This window comes from Coregonus clupeaformis, chromosome 19 (assembly GCF_020615455.1).
Source record: "Coregonus clupeaformis isolate EN_2021a chromosome 19, ASM2061545v1, whole genome shotgun sequence".
Lineage (NCBI taxonomy): Eukaryota > Metazoa > Chordata > Actinopteri > Salmoniformes > Salmonidae > Coregonus > Coregonus clupeaformis.
The window spans coordinates 39,196,569-39,211,888 of NC_059210.1; the positions used below are offsets into that span (position 1 = coordinate 39,196,569).

Here is a 15,320-nt window from a genome sequence, read left to right on the forward strand (position 1 = left end):
AACATTTTTAACATGCATTTCTGGATTTTCTTGTTGTTATTCTGTCTCTCACTGTTCAAATAAACCTACCATTAAAATTATAGACTGATAATTTCTTTGTCAGTGGGCAAACGAACAAAATCAGCAGGGGATCAAATACTTTTTTCCCTCACTGTATAGAATCATGGGAATTGTGTGAATCGCAATACATATCGTATCGGCACCTAAGTATCGTGATAATATCATATCGTGAGGTCCCTGGCAATTCCCAGCCCTAGTGTGCTGTCTGTAACCGGTGTTCCAGAGTATATTACTGTATGGCTGGCTGACTTCGTATTCCCCTCTCTCCTCTTTAACTGTGCCTCTGCTCCCTTCCAGAGAAGCTGAAAGCCCACACATCTGCTCCCCTCCTCCTCCTCCTCCTCAACCTCTGTCTCTTATTCTTTGTCTTTCTTTGCCACGTTTGTGCCTTTTGTGCTGCAGTCAGTCAGTGGGTCTCTCTCACATTTTTTTGGACCCTCTTTGTCCCTCAGACCCCCAGACCGGCGACGTAGGGATCTATTTGGGGTGGCTAACAGCACCCTGGCACGGGGTGGCAACATGACAGGCCTGGAGGGTAATAGGACAGAAGGAGAGCCCCCTGAGAGGGAGTTCCCCTTCATGGAGGACCGGAGCAAGACAGAGTTTATCGAGATCCCCAACCTGCAGCCCTTCACGGTGTACCGCATAGACATCCATGCATGCAACCAGGAGGTCCGTCGCTGCAGCGCTGGAGCCTTCGTCTTCTCCAGGACGAAACCTGCAGGTGAGGCAGTCACACACACACACACACACACACACACACACACACACACACACACACACACACACACAGTCGCTAGATAAAGGCTTCAACAACAGCAGCCATCTGCATAGATTATTGTTCTAGACTCACTATACCTTTTTGGACATAGCTAAGGTGTAGGAAGCCATCTGATATCAATGTCTGTGTCTCTGTCCATCAGACAAAGCGGATGACATGCCAGGCAGGGTGATCCAGGAGAGGGATGAGAAGGTAGAGGGTTCAGTGCTGCTGAAGTGGCCGGAGCCTGTCAACCCCAATGGCCTCATCCTGATGTATGAGATCAAGTTCCGCCAGGGCACCGAGGTGAGTCTGCATGGATCAGGACCCCTGAGGCCCCTGGGAGCTCTGCAGGGCCTCAACCCTCAGGTTGACACTGTCTGTGTGTGTGTTTTCTTCCAGCCTGAGAAACACGAGTGTGTGTCACGCCAGCATTACCGTGTTCACAAAGGAGCTCGTCTGACCAACCTGGGCTATGGGAACTACTCTGCCCGCGTGCGTGCCACCTCCCTGGCAGGAAACGGGTCCTGGACTGAGCCAGTGTCCTTCTATGTGCCCCCACCCAAACGTATGGAGAACACATGCATTTCCACATAAATAACCCTCTTCAAAGGCCTTTTATATTGCTGATTTTCATGCCCAGAATTCTATTGGTGTGAAATCTTCCTTTTCTCACTGGTCAGATTTTAATAGTTGTTCTGTTGTTTTCATCTTGTTGCAGGGTACTATGACAACGCGTTCTATCTGGTCATCATCATCCCCATCATTGTGATAATTCTTATCGCCAGCCTCATCACTGCACTCTTCTTTGTCAACAAAAAGAGGTAAGAGGAGCTGAATGATCACTAGAACGAATAACTGTAACTCTGTAACAAAACATTTGACTAATGCAATATTAATCAGTTGAATGATATAATAGTGCTATTGTGATCATTTTCCTGCCTTAGGCAGTTCATAAGATCGTAGGCTTTTCTGCTGAATGAACGATCCCATTTATCTGTTGCCAAATCTGCCTCCACTGGCTCACACAGATGTGTTTGTGTCCACAGGAACAGTGACAGGCTGGGGAATGGTGTCCTCTATGCTTCTGTCAACCCAGAGTACTTCAGTGCTGCTGAGAGTAAGAACCCTCTGAACACCTACTGTCATTTGAATGATGAGATGGTGTCAACGTCTCCTTAGATGATGGCTGTCTCTGACTGTCCTCTCCTCCTGTGTTCAGTGTATGTTCCAGACGAGTGGGAGGTGGCCAGGGAGAAAATCACCATGCACAAGGAGTTGGGCCAGGGTTCCTTCGGCATGGTGTATGAGGGCCTGGCTAAGGGCGTGGTTAAGGACGAGCCTGAGACCCGCGTGGCCATCAAGACGGTCAACGAGTCAGCCAGCATGAGGGAGAGGATAGAGTTCCTCAACGAGGCCTCCGTCATGAAGGAGTTCAACTGTCACCACGTGGTGAGAGAGACAGAGTCCAAAACACCAGTTAACATCAGGGACATTGGCTCAGAAACACTAGCTTTTAAATGATAAGGTATTGCCTCAATTTCACAGAGGTTCAAAATTAGAAACAAAGGAAAGAGATCCATCAGCTAGACACTCTTGGGAGTTATAAGTCACCCCTCCTGATGCATAGGGCCAGAGACACCTAGCTGGCTGTTGAGGTCAGAGATCAAAGCCAGGGCACACTACCCAGGGAGCTGCAGTATAACTCCAGTATAACCTGAGGCCAGCTGTAACTGTGTGATCTGAGACCTCTGAGCTATATCACAGCCAAATCCTCATTAATTCAGCTAAACGGAAGTGTTAAGGATTCCCCCTTGGAAAGACTCTGTTACAACCTTTTAGCATGTCTGGATGTTTAAAAGTCAAACACTTAATTATTAAGCTACATTTTAATAATTTAGAGGCAAAGAATAGTTTTTTTTACTTGCTTTCCTCAAAGCTCCTCAGTAGCTTTAGTTAAGAGAAGCCAGAGTAGTTTCAAAAGCAAGAACATTCCACATCACTTCAGTCAGTTCGATTAATAACACTTAGAAATCATGTTTATTGCCCAATAATAGCACTTAGAAATAATGTTTATTTCCCAAAAGCTTCAGAAGGAATACTACACCAATGAGAATTGTTTGTACTCATCTCCACTGATGCCATCTCTGTGCTGTGTTCTAATTGGTGTAGGTGCGTCTGCTGGGCGTGGTCTCTCAGGGCCAGCCCACCTTGGTGATAATGGAGCTGATGACCCGTGGAGACCTGAAGAGCCACCTGCGATCACTCCGGAAAGAGGTATGTACATTACCCCTCCTGCTCTTTCTCACATAGTCTCTCACAGAACTCAAGTCTATGGCCTTGTCCGGAATCTGTCTTGCCTACTACTTACTAAAACTGCTTACTGTGTGTAGTAATCATACTACATACTATTTAGAACATACTGTTTAGTAAAAATGTATGCAGTAAGCAACAAATATCAGAATACTAGACTCACTGAGAATGCATTATCTGATGCGCAATTGCGTTGTTTCCCGCCATTCGTCCATTTTGGTAGAGCGTCTCACCTTATGTCACTATCAGCTGATTATCAGCTGCTGTCAAACACACATGGATCTGAAAATACGACTTTCTTCCTGTATAGTGTGCAGCGAATTCCACTAGATGAAAAGCCAAAATGAGTAATACATCCTGGCATTTAAAGCATACTTAATTTTCGAAATTTCACATACTATAAAACATATTTTCGCATTCCCAAAATGCCTACAATTTACAACGTAAGTACGGGTTTTTGGACATGGCCATTGTGTTAGTGAATAAATCATGTATTAATATCACGCACACACACACACACACACACACACACACACACACACACACACACACACACACACACACACACACACACACACACACACACACACACACACACACACACACACACGAAAGACATGGAGGGGGAGATATGTCCACACCTCCTTCAGTTGGGTCTCTCCCATTGTGTGGTGTGCCCTGGACTCCAGGCCAGGCCATGGTTCAGTGCTGCAGACAGGGAGAGGGAGGTTGGAGGGAGAGACTGAATGGCCTGCTTGTGCTCAGGTCTCTGCCTCTCTGCCACAGAACACGTCCAGCCAGGTTCTGCCCCCGCTGAAGAAGATGATCCAGATGGCAGGAGAGATTGCGGACGGCATGGCATACCTCAACGCCAACAAGTTTGTCCACAGAGACCTGGCAGCCAGGAACTGCATGGTGGCGGAGGACTTCACCGTCAAGATCGGAGGTGAGTGCCTCAAAATACAGTAGTACTCATACTCCCCGCTGTAAGTTTAATGCTAAATTCCCTCTGCCATACTCCAAAGTAAGTATTTTGAGATCACTGAGTGCTTGAGTGGGAGGAATAGCTCGTAAATCTAAATGGACAGAAGAGAAGGAGAGGTGAGGGGATAGATAAGGCCTCTTCTCACATTAGTGGGATATTTAGTGGCCATTCAAACCTCTCTTCTCCTCTTCTCAGACTTTGGCATGACGCGAGACATCTACGAGACGGATTACTATCGGAAAGGAGGGAAGGGCCTTCTGCCGGTCCGCTGGATGTCCCCAGAGTCGCTGAAAGATGGCGTGTTCACCACAAACTCTGATGTCTGGTACGAGCTCCCTGCCGTCCTCCCTGACTCATACACATGCACATGCACATGCAGAGTTAGGAGGCCTGCGCAGATCAACAAGTGTACTCTGTATGTATTGCATGCTGGATGCCATTATAGTTAGTAGATACAGTAAGTCTTGGCAGTGAAAAATTGTTCCTGTTTAGTCATGTACCTTTGTGCTCTCAGGAACATAGAGTGAGTTTAGAACAGCAGATCAAGGCTCCGCTCAGTTCTCTCTCTGGAATGTGCTGCATTAGAGAAATATAGCTGTTTACTAGCTCCTTAGTTTTTGTTTCCCAACCGAAAGTGTCCCACGGGTCTGTCCCTACAAGCACACTTAAACTCCTCCAGATGTTTTCAAATGATGGGTTAGAGTGCCAACAGAAACCCACCTCCACATCCCGCTCCCTATCTTCCTCTTTGAAGTCACGCAGATGAAAAGGAGCATTGTGGGAACCCATTCTGGGCTCTTATGAGATTTACCAGTAGGTGTCTTTATCTAAAAAAGTCTCTTAATGTGGTTTTGTCTTTCAACACTCTCCTGTTTCAGCCAATTAGATACAAGTCAGTGTTGTAATAGGCTTTTTTAAAGAGTGTTGAAAGCCGTCTTAGATCCCTAGCCAGCGGGGGAAATATGGCCTTGGAGAGCTAACAAATAATCATTGGCAATGATGCGCTCTTTGTTTTCTTGTGTCAAGCTTAGGTTTTGGTTTTCTGTTGCAGTTCCTTAGTGGTCTCTGGGTAGTATACAATCTCATGTTATTAATGAACAACACATGGATAAGGCAAGATGACACAAACATTTACATATGGCAGACATATTGCAGTCTATGTCCTTTTTTGATTAATATATGGAACATCAATTTATGAATAAACTTTTAATATGTTCTTTGCACCATCTGCTTTACACTGTGAGAGAGCAATCTTTACTCAACCTTGTACTATGCAGGGCCATCATTGTAAAGAGCTGCCAGAGACTAGTTACATGCCCTGCTGGGCCCTGTGGATGGATGTTTTAGCCTGGATTACCCTGCATGGTCCTACTACAGTTATGCAGCAGCTGATGTGTGTCGTCAAACAGGCCTGTATCCTCTCTGTCTCCCCCTGCAGGTCGTTTGGGGTGGTGTTGTGGGAGATTGCCACCTTGTCTGAGCAGCCGTACCAGGGCATGTCCAATGAGCAGGTGCTGCGTTTCGTCATGGAGGGAGGACTCCTGGACAAGCCTGACAACTGCCCTGACATGCTGTGAGTCCCCTGCTCTTTCTCTCAATGTCAATGTCACTCTTGGACTGGGTCGGGGGTAGGATAATTTCTAAATGACAGTATTAGCCACTCCTTCAATATGCTATGTTTTTCCTATTACCTGTTCCACTGTTATGCTTATTCTTTAGGTGCATTTTCAGATGTTATTGTCCTTTAATACCAGCTCACTGTCATGGTTTCCTAGCTAAATCTAAAGATTTACCTCTTGCGAATATTGCTCCTGCTGTTTCTATTTAGAGTTGAGGGGCCAAATGTGCATACTATATCATGAGATCCGTATGCCAGTGGGGAGCTAAGTGAAGGCCTGACTGGTGACATTTACGTCACGGTTTAAATGGAGCTCAGTGACATCATGGCCCCCATGCTCAGCTGGCGAGACGGGAGCTCCCTCCTCAGCAGTAAGCCGAGGCCCATAGAAGGGATGCCACGGCCCGTGTGTGAAATATTTCCCTCATTCCCCATTAGTGAGGGTACGAGGCAACAGATCAGTGTCTGCTCATCAGAGAGAGAGAGAGAGAGAGAGAGAGAGGTGGCTCTTCTGCGTACATGCGTTTCTCCTCTCTGCCTCTGATCTCAATGTGAAGGCCTTCCCTTTTTCCTCCACTCTCCATGGCTAACCTCACCTTACAGAGAGGGGCGAGTGTTATGCAGACACAAACCTCAGGTTTCTATGGCAGCCTCACAGTGGTGTCCTGATTGCAGGAGCGCCAACAGTTCAGTAATATCTAACAATTTACAACAGTACACACAAATCTAAAAGTACAAGAATGGAATTAAGAAATATATAAATATTAGGATGAGCAATGTCGGAGTGGCATAGACTAAAATACAGTAGAATAGAATACAGTATACAGTGGGGAAAAAAAAGTATTTAGTCAGCCACCAATTGTGCAAGTTCTCCCACTTAAAAAGATGAGAGAGGCCTGTAATTTTCATCATAGGTACACGTCAACTATGACAGACAAATTGAGGGAAAAAAATCCAGAAAATCACATTGTAGGATTTTTAATGAATTTATTTGCAAATTATGGTGGAAAATAAGTATTTGGTCACCTACAAAAAAGCAAGATTTCTGGCTCTCACAGACCTGTAACTTCTTCTTTAAGAGGCTCCTCTGTCCTCCACTCGTTACTTGTATTAATGGCACCTGTTTGAACTTGTTATCAGTATAAAAGACACCTGTCCACAACCTCAAACAGTCACACTCCAAACTCCACTATGGCCAAGACCAAAGAGCTGTCAAAGGACACCAGAAACAAAATTGTAGACCTGCACCAGGCTGGGAAGACTGAATCTGCAATAGGTAAGCAGCTTGGTTTAAAGAAATCAACTGTGGGAGCAATTATTAGGAAATGGAAGACATACAAGACCACTGATAATCTCCCTCGATCTGGGGCTCCACGCAAGATCTCACCCCGTGGGGTCAAAATCATCACAAGAACGGTAAGCAAAATCCCAGAACCACACGGGGGGACCTAGTGAATGACCTGCAGAGAGCTGGGACCAAAGTAACAAAGCCTACCATCAGTAACACACTACGCCGCCAGGGACTCAAATCCTGCAGTGCCAGACGTGTCCCCCTGCTTAAGCCAATACATCTCCAGGCCCGTCTGAAGTTTGCTAGAGTGCATTTGGATGATCCAGAAGAGGATTGGGAGAATGTCATATGGTCAGATGAAACCAAAATATAACTTTTTGGTAAAAACTCAACTCGTCGTGTTTGGAGGACAAAGAATGCTGAGTTGCATCCAAAGAACACCATACCTACTGTGAAGCATGGGGGTGGAAACATCATGCTTTGGGGCTGTTTTTCTGCAAAGGGACCAGGACGACTGATCCGTGTAAAGGAAAGAATGAATGGGGCCATGTATCGTGAGATTTTGAGTGAAAACCTCCTTCCATCAGCAAGGGCATTGAAGATGAAACGTGGCTGGGTCTTTCAGCATGACAATGATCCCAAACACACCGCCCGGGCAACGAAGGAGTGGCTTCGTAAGAAGCAGTTCAAGGTCCTGGAGTGGCCTAGCCAGTCTCCAGATCTCAACCCCATAGAAAATCTTTGGAGGGAGTTGAAAGTCCGTGTTGCCCAGCAACAGCCCCAAAACATCACTGCTCTAGAGGAGATCTGCATGGAGGAATGGGCCAAAATACCAGCAACAGTGTGTGAAAACCTTGTGAAGACTTACAGAAAACGTTTGACCTGTGTCATTGCCAACAAAGGGTATATAACAAAGTATTGTTAAACTTTTGTTATTGACCAAATACTTATTTTCCACCATAATTTGCAAATAAATTCATTAAAAATCCTACAATGTGATTTTCTGGATTTTTTTTCCTCATTTTGTCTGTCATAGTTGACGTGTACCTATGATGAAAATTACAGGCCTCTCTCATCTTTTTAAGTTGTAGAATAATAGTGAAGACATCAAAACTATGAAATAACACAAATGGAATCATGTAGTAACCAAAAAAGTGTTAAACAAATCAAAATATATTTTATATTTGAGATTCTTCAAATAGCCACCATTTGCCTTGATGACAGCTTTGCACACTCTTGGCATTCTCTCAACCAGCTTGATGAAGTAGTCACCTGGAATGCATTTAAATTACCAGGTGTGCAGTCTTAAAAGTTAATTTGTGGAATGTGTTTGAGCCAATCAGTTGTGTTGTGACAATAAGCAAAGAATCTGAAATATAAAATATATTTTGATTTGTTTAACACTTTTTTGGTTACTACATGATTCCATATGTGTTATTTCATAGTTTTGATGTCTTCACTATTATTCTACAATGTAAAAAAATAAAGAAAAACCCTTGAATGAGTAGGTGTGTCCAAACTTTTGACTGGTAGTGTATGTTTTTTCAACAACAGGTTATGTTCAATAATATCAAAGGCTGCACTGAAATCTAACAGTACAGCTCCCACAATCTTCTTATTATCAATTTCTTTCAACCAATCATCAGTAATTTGTGTCAGTGCAGTACATGTTGAGTGCCCTTCTCTATAGGCATGCTGAAAGTCTGTTGTTAATTTGTTTACAGAGAAATTGCATTGTATTTCATCAAACACATTTTTTTCCAACAGTTTGCTAAGGGCTGGCAGCAAGCTTATAGACATCTTTTGAAATATCTGAACTTCTGTTCTATGGTAAAGGATGACTACACATTTGGTCCAATGTTAGGGAGCTGCATGAAAAGAGATGGTTTTCTGAGTGGTGATATTGGGGAACATGTTAATGGTCAGGCCTGCAGCTGAAGATTCCTGTTTACGTTAATGGTCTTTCATAGCATAGGTTGCTCTCTCTTATAGCTATCTCTATCTCTACTCTGGCTAGCATTGGTATGGTTATTTATAATGTTGTGAACGATGCAACGTTTACATATCATGATGTGAGTGAAATCTGCTAGAAGGTGCTGGAATGTGTTTGTGTGTGATGAGGAGCTGAGTGCTGACAAGCAGAGAGGATTTACTGCAGCGTATTCACATCAACGAGCGTTACACACAGCGACAGATGGCCCAGGAAGAATTTGCAGCAGGCCAACGCCAAGCAGACAGGTTACTCTGGTGCGTGGGCCCAGCTCCAAGCATTACAGCCATTTTCATGGGAGGTCTTGGAGCCGGGGTTTAGTTTAGCCATCTGAAAGACAACTTTAAGAGACTCACTAACTGAGAGGCTGAAAAACAACCCATGGCTGGTTAAAACGTAGTTTGAAGTTAAGCGTCTGCTTAACTACCCAGAATGATTTGGTGCAGAGAGGCTAGGATACCCAGCTGTACAGGCTGTTGTGCGATCAGACAGAGAGAGGTGGCTGCTGTGAGATAGAGGGAGATGACTGAGGTGTTTATGAAGGTATTCTTAGCTTGTTTGTGTATAATTTAAGATGTGGTGTGTGGTGGAGCACCCAACTGTAATGATTCTCCTTTTATTATGTTGTTTTGACATTTTCTGTGTTCTGTCGCTGGCCTGCCACGGTATGTTCATTTATGATTTACTGTCTACACTACATATACAAAAGTATGTGGACACCCCTTCAAATTAGTGGATTTGGCTATTTCAGCCACACCCGTTGCTGACCGGTATATAAAATCGAGCACACAGCCATGCAATCTCCATCGACAAACATTGGCAGTAGAATGGAGTTACTGAAGAGCTCAGTGACTTTCATCTTGGCACCGTCATAGGATGCCACCTTTCCAACAAGTCAGTTTGTCAAATTTCTGCCCTGCTAGAGCTGCCCCGCTCAACTGTAAGTGCTGTTATTGTGAAGTGGAAGCGTCTAGGAGCAACAACGGCTCAGCTGCGAAGTGGTAGGCCACAGTAGCAACACTCACTACCAAGTTCCAAACTGCCTCTGGAAGTAACTTCAGCACAAGAACTGTTCGTCGGGAGCTTCATGAAATGGGTTTCCATGGCCTAGCAGCCGCACACAAGCCTAAGATCACCATTCGCAATGCCAAGTGTCTGCTGGAGTGGTGTAAAGCTTGCCGCCATTGGACTCTGGAGCAGTGGAAACGCGTTCTCTGGAGTGATGAATCACTCTTCACCATCTGGCAGTCTGACGGACGAATCTGGGTTTGGCAGATGCCAGGAGAATGTTACCTGCCCGAATGCATAGTGCCAACTGTAAAGTTTGGTAGAGGAGGAATAATGCTGTGGGGCTGTTTTTCATGGTTCGGGCTAGGCCCCTTAGTTCCAGTGAAGGGAAATCTTAACGCTACAGCATACAATGACATTCTAGACGATTCTGTGCTTCCAACTTTGTGGCAACAGTTTGGGGAAGGTCCTTTCCTGTTTCAGCATGACAATGCCCCCATGCACAAAGCGAGGTCCATACAGAAATGGTTTGTCGAGATCGGTGTGGAAAGACTTGACTGGCATGCACAGAGCCCTGACCTCAACCCCATCGAATACCTTTGGGATGCAGGTGTCCACATACTTTTGTACATGTAGTGAAGTTGTACACATTCTACAGTATGGTATGATGGTACATTCAAACTGGGATACTATGTATAGTTTGCAGTGGTTGTTTGTATAGAAAGCTCTGGAAGTTCTTTGGTTCAGTGAGTATCAGAAACATTTTCATGGGTTTATAATATTTGTGTACTATGCCACCTTCTGGTGAAAAGATGTTATGATATACACTATAATTCAAAAGTTTGGGGTCACTTAGAATTGTCCTTGTTTCGAAAGAAAAGCAATTTTTTTGTCCATTAAAATAACATCAAATTGATCAGAAATACAGTGTAGACATTGTTAATGTTGTAAATGGCTATTGTAGCTTTAAACGGCTGATTTTTTATGTAATATCTATATAGGCGTACAGAGGCCCATTATCAGCAACCATCAGTCCCGTGTTCCAATGGCACGTTGTGTTTGCTAATCCAGGTTTATCATTTTAAAAGGCTACTTGATCATTAGAAAACCCTTTCGCAATTATGTTAGCACAGCGGAAAACTGTTGTGCTGATTAAAGAAGCAATACAACTGGCCTTCTTGAGACTAGTTGAGTATCTGGAGCATCATCAATTGTGGGTTCGATTACAGGCTCAAAATGGCCAGAAACAAATAACTTTCTTCTGAAACTCGTCAGTCTGTTCTTGTTCTGAGAAATGAAGGCTATTTCATGCGAGAAATTGCCAAGAAACTGAAGATCTCATACAACGCTGTGTACTACTCCCTTCACAGAACAGCGCAAACTGGCTCTAACCAGAATAGAAAGAGGAGTGGGAGGCCCCGGTGCACAACTGAGCAAGAGGACAGTTTGAGAAACAGACGCCTCACAGGTCCTCAACTGGCAGCTTCATTAAATAGTACCCACAAAACACCAGTCTCAACGTCAACAGTGAAGAGGCGACTCCGGGATGCTGACCTTCTAGGCAGAGTTGCAAAGAAAAACCCATATCTCAGACTGGCCAATAAAAAGAAAAGATTAAGATGGGCAGTCTGAGATATGGCTTTTTCTTTGCAACTCTGCCTAGAAGGTCAGCATCCCGGAGGGCCTCCCACTCCTCTTTCTATTCTGGTTAGAGCCAGTTTGCGCTGTTCTGTGAAGGGAGTAGTACACAGCGTTGTATGAGATCTTCAGTTCTTGGCAATTTCTCGCATGGAATAGCCTTCATTTCTCAGAACAAGAATAGACTGACGAGTTTCAGAAGAACGTTATTTGTTTCTGGCCATTTTGAGCCTGTAATCGAACCCACAATTGCTGATGCTCCAGATACTCAACTAGTCTCAAGAAGGCCAGTTTTATTGCTTCTTTAATCAGCACAACAGTTTTCAGCTGTGCTAACATAATTGCAAAATGGTTTTCTAATGATCAATTAGTCTTTTAAAATGATAAACTTGGATTAGCAAACACAACATGCCATTGGAACAGAGGACTGATGGTTTCTGATAAAGGGCCTCTGTACGGCTATGTAGATATTCCATAACAAAATCTGCCGTTTCCAGCTACAATACCCATTTACAACATTAACAATGTCTACACTGTATTTCTGATCAATTTGATGTTATTTTAATGGACAAAAAAAAGTAATTTTCTTTCGAAAACAAGGACATTTATAAGTGACCCCAAACTTTTGAAGGGTAGTGTATGTATAATTGAGATTGTCTGTGTGTTACCCTTAGGTTTGAGCTGATGCGGATGTGCTGGCAGTACAACCCCAAGATGCGTCCCTCCTTCCTGGAGATCATCAACAGCCTCAAGGAGGAGCTGGAGCCTCCGTTCAGTGAGATGAGCTTCTTCTTCAGCGAGGAGAACAAGCCCCCGGACACTGAGGAGCTGGACATGGAGGTGGAGAACATGGAGAACGTGCCACTGGACCCTGCACCCAGCAGACCCCCCACTGCTGTCCCTCAGCCCTCCCAGGGACCCATGGGGGCCACACGGTGCTCAGCGCCCCCTCCTCCCCAGCAGTTATCTCCAATGCAAGGCCCATCTAGTACCCTGGTGGGACCTGGCTCCCCCTCCACCTCAGCCCCTGTTGCCTCTGCCTCGGCCTCCCCAGGCCTGGCCTTGGACAAGCACTCAGCACAGGTATCGGCCAACGGGCCAGTGGTGGTGCTGCGGCCCAACTTTGAGGACACGCAGAACTACGCTCACATGAACGGGGGGCGCAAGAACGAGCGGGCGCTGCCACTGCCCCAGTCTTCAGCCTGCTGATCCGAGCCCCCCTCCTCCCCCCTTGGCCAGATCACCCCTCTCCGCCTCCTCTTCTCAGACAGGGTAACATTAACTTCTCCTCCGCTTTAGTTCTAATGGGAGGGATGGATGAATGAATAACTGACAGACATTATACTACTCTACTACAGTAGGAGTCTTTTAATTAAAAAAAAGTTATATTAGCAGGATTTATGATTGAATACCGAAACGGAGAAACAGTACAGAAACCTGTTAAAGCGTTTGGAGCATGGTGGCTCAGACCGAACTACAACACTGGGGAGCTCTGGTGTTTCCTTCTTGTAGAGTATTTGTTACTTTTTAAAAATCCTTAAAGAAAGACAAAAATACAGACTTATTAATATTCCCTGACTGACAGGTATTGTAAGTGACAAACAGTAACTTATTTTAAGCATATCTGCCAGCAGATCCAACAGAAGAGCACTTTTTGATGATTTCAGAGAGAAGGTTGTGAATATATCAGACTGTGTATTTCTATACAAACACATGATTCTCTTGACAGAAAGATATAGCTCCTCTTCCACACTTCTTTCCATCAATATACTTCTCCTCCCATTTTCAGACATTGATGTGTTCTGGACTAGGCTCATTGGTTTTCCTGTCAATATTCCGGGGTAGGAGGGAATGGTTTCAGGAGTGGGTAGATAGGATAGAGGAGGGGCTATTGTGAATCTGCCATATGTTTTGCCAAATCAAAGTTAGCAATTTTCTCCCTCTTCCTCTTCATTTCTCTCTTTGATTCGACATGGAGAGAAACACAATCAAGCATCCTAAAACTCCCACATTGCTGTTTGTTTTCTTTTCTTCACAATTACAATCAAATTGTAAAATGAATTTGCCTGTTTTATTTTCTGTGGGTTTTTGGTTCACATCAGAGCCCTTATTTGGAGTCCTCTTCTATTGTATGTGTCATCTGAGAGATGAAAACACCAACATCACCAACAGAGACATTGAAGTAAAAGGACTTGGCGCCAAAAATGCAACACATACAGAGACAAACCTGAAGTGGAAGGTATTGGATCAGTTCTGATACAAGGAGAACTAAAGGACTTAACAGAACTCCACGTTGTGAGCATACATACGTCTGCTAAAGGCATTGTACACAGCAGGTATTTTTTAGACTAGTCATTAGTCTCTCTGTACAATTCAAACATTTATATAAAGGTCTTACAGTTGTATGTTAGACCTTAGGATCATTTTCACACACATCATTGGTTTGTCACTTTTATAACTTTTATACGGTTCAGATGTTCTCCTCTATGTCTGTACATAATAAAGCTGCTATTTTATTCTTTTTCTTTTTTGGATGTTATATATATAAAGAAATCCTTCAGGTTTAATATTTTATGATCTCCACTACAGTCCATTTCTTATGCTTCATACTTCTTCTAGCAAAAAATATTTAAAAAAAATGACCTTTCTCTCTTCTTTACCCCAGAACAGGTTGTCTGTATCATAACATATTGTCCATTGCCTTTAATTTTTTATGAACATGTTTTCCTTTGCATTCTTTTTTGTAGATTTCTATATAATTATCATTATTATTATTATTATTATTATTAGTTCGAATGGACACAGCTCCGTGTGTGAGTGTGTACGTTTGGCACCCTTCTTGTACCAGTTGTCTAGTACTGTGCCTAGTTATTGCCCCCTAGGTGCAACTTAATCTCAGGTCGAAGTAAAAGTTTTGCTTTCTCCATACATTCTCATTACTGTCCTCTGCTTGTTTCACCTCTCTGTTGAGTCCAATAGTGCCCTCTCCCCTCCCCTCCGGCCCCACACTGAAATGTGCAGTATACCTGCCTCCCCCAGTGCCTCCTTTTGAAGTCAGGATTAGTTAAACAGGATCTTATTTTTTCTACTGGATCTGGTGTTTTAACCCATCCATTTTCCTGCCTCTCAATTTATAGGGCTCATTGGGTTGTCTCGTTTGCCTTAATTATCCCAACCACTCGCCATCCTCTCAAAGAAAGCTCATCCATAATCTAAGTTCTCTTTTTGTGTCTTAGCTTTCAAGTGCAGCATTACTGCTTATTCTCCTTCATCATTAATTTCATTTGTGTTGTCATACTCATTCTCTTATGATCAAAGTGAAAACAGTTTCTATTGTTTGTCTCCTTAAACATGGCATCTGTAAACCAAATAAGGATGGGTTAAAGTCCAGGGAAGTGGTCACATTTCAATGTCATGAATGGAATAGGTCTTACTGGGGGTGTCAGTATGAAAAGTGTTTTTGAAGGATTTCTCCTCATCTTTTGAAAAAGTTTCCTTCTTTGAAGTTATTCTCTGTAGGATTGTTATTTATTTTTTTATTTTCATTTTGTGATATCAGTTTAAATCACTGTATAAATGCCCCTTGATTAAGTATAAAGTTGGATTTTTTTATATGTATTTTCTTTGGTGTCATGGCTGGGGGACTTTTTTCATTTT

The 15,320-nt window shown here is 43.6% G+C and overlaps 1 protein-coding gene across 2 annotated transcripts in view; it reads left to right on the forward strand.

Annotated features, from left to right (window-relative positions):
- The window catches only part of igf1ra (insulin-like growth factor 1a receptor), a 119,529-nt gene extending 105,805 nt beyond the window's left edge, over positions 1-13,724 (forward strand). Inside the window, exons 11-21 of one of the 2 annotated variants that reach the window (XM_041837426.1) lie at positions 513-784; positions 984-1,126; positions 1,223-1,388; positions 1,542-1,644; positions 1,870-1,940; positions 2,043-2,272; positions 2,993-3,097; positions 3,899-4,079; positions 4,314-4,443; positions 5,557-5,691; positions 12,338-13,724. In XM_041837426.1, coding sequence (XP_041693360.1) covers positions 513-784; positions 984-1,126; positions 1,223-1,388; positions 1,542-1,644; positions 1,870-1,940; positions 2,043-2,272; positions 2,993-3,097; positions 3,899-4,079; positions 4,314-4,443; positions 5,557-5,691; positions 12,338-12,872 — 2,071 coding nt within the window. In that variant the 3' untranslated portion in view covers positions 12,873-13,724. The remainder of the gene's footprint in view (positions 1-512; positions 785-983; positions 1,127-1,222; positions 1,389-1,541; positions 1,645-1,869; positions 1,941-2,042; positions 2,273-2,992; positions 3,098-3,898; positions 4,080-4,313; positions 4,444-5,556; positions 5,692-12,337) is intronic. The other variant, XM_041837427.1, reaches the window with a different exon arrangement.
- The last annotated feature ends 1,596 nt before the right edge of the window (positions 13,725-15,320 follow it).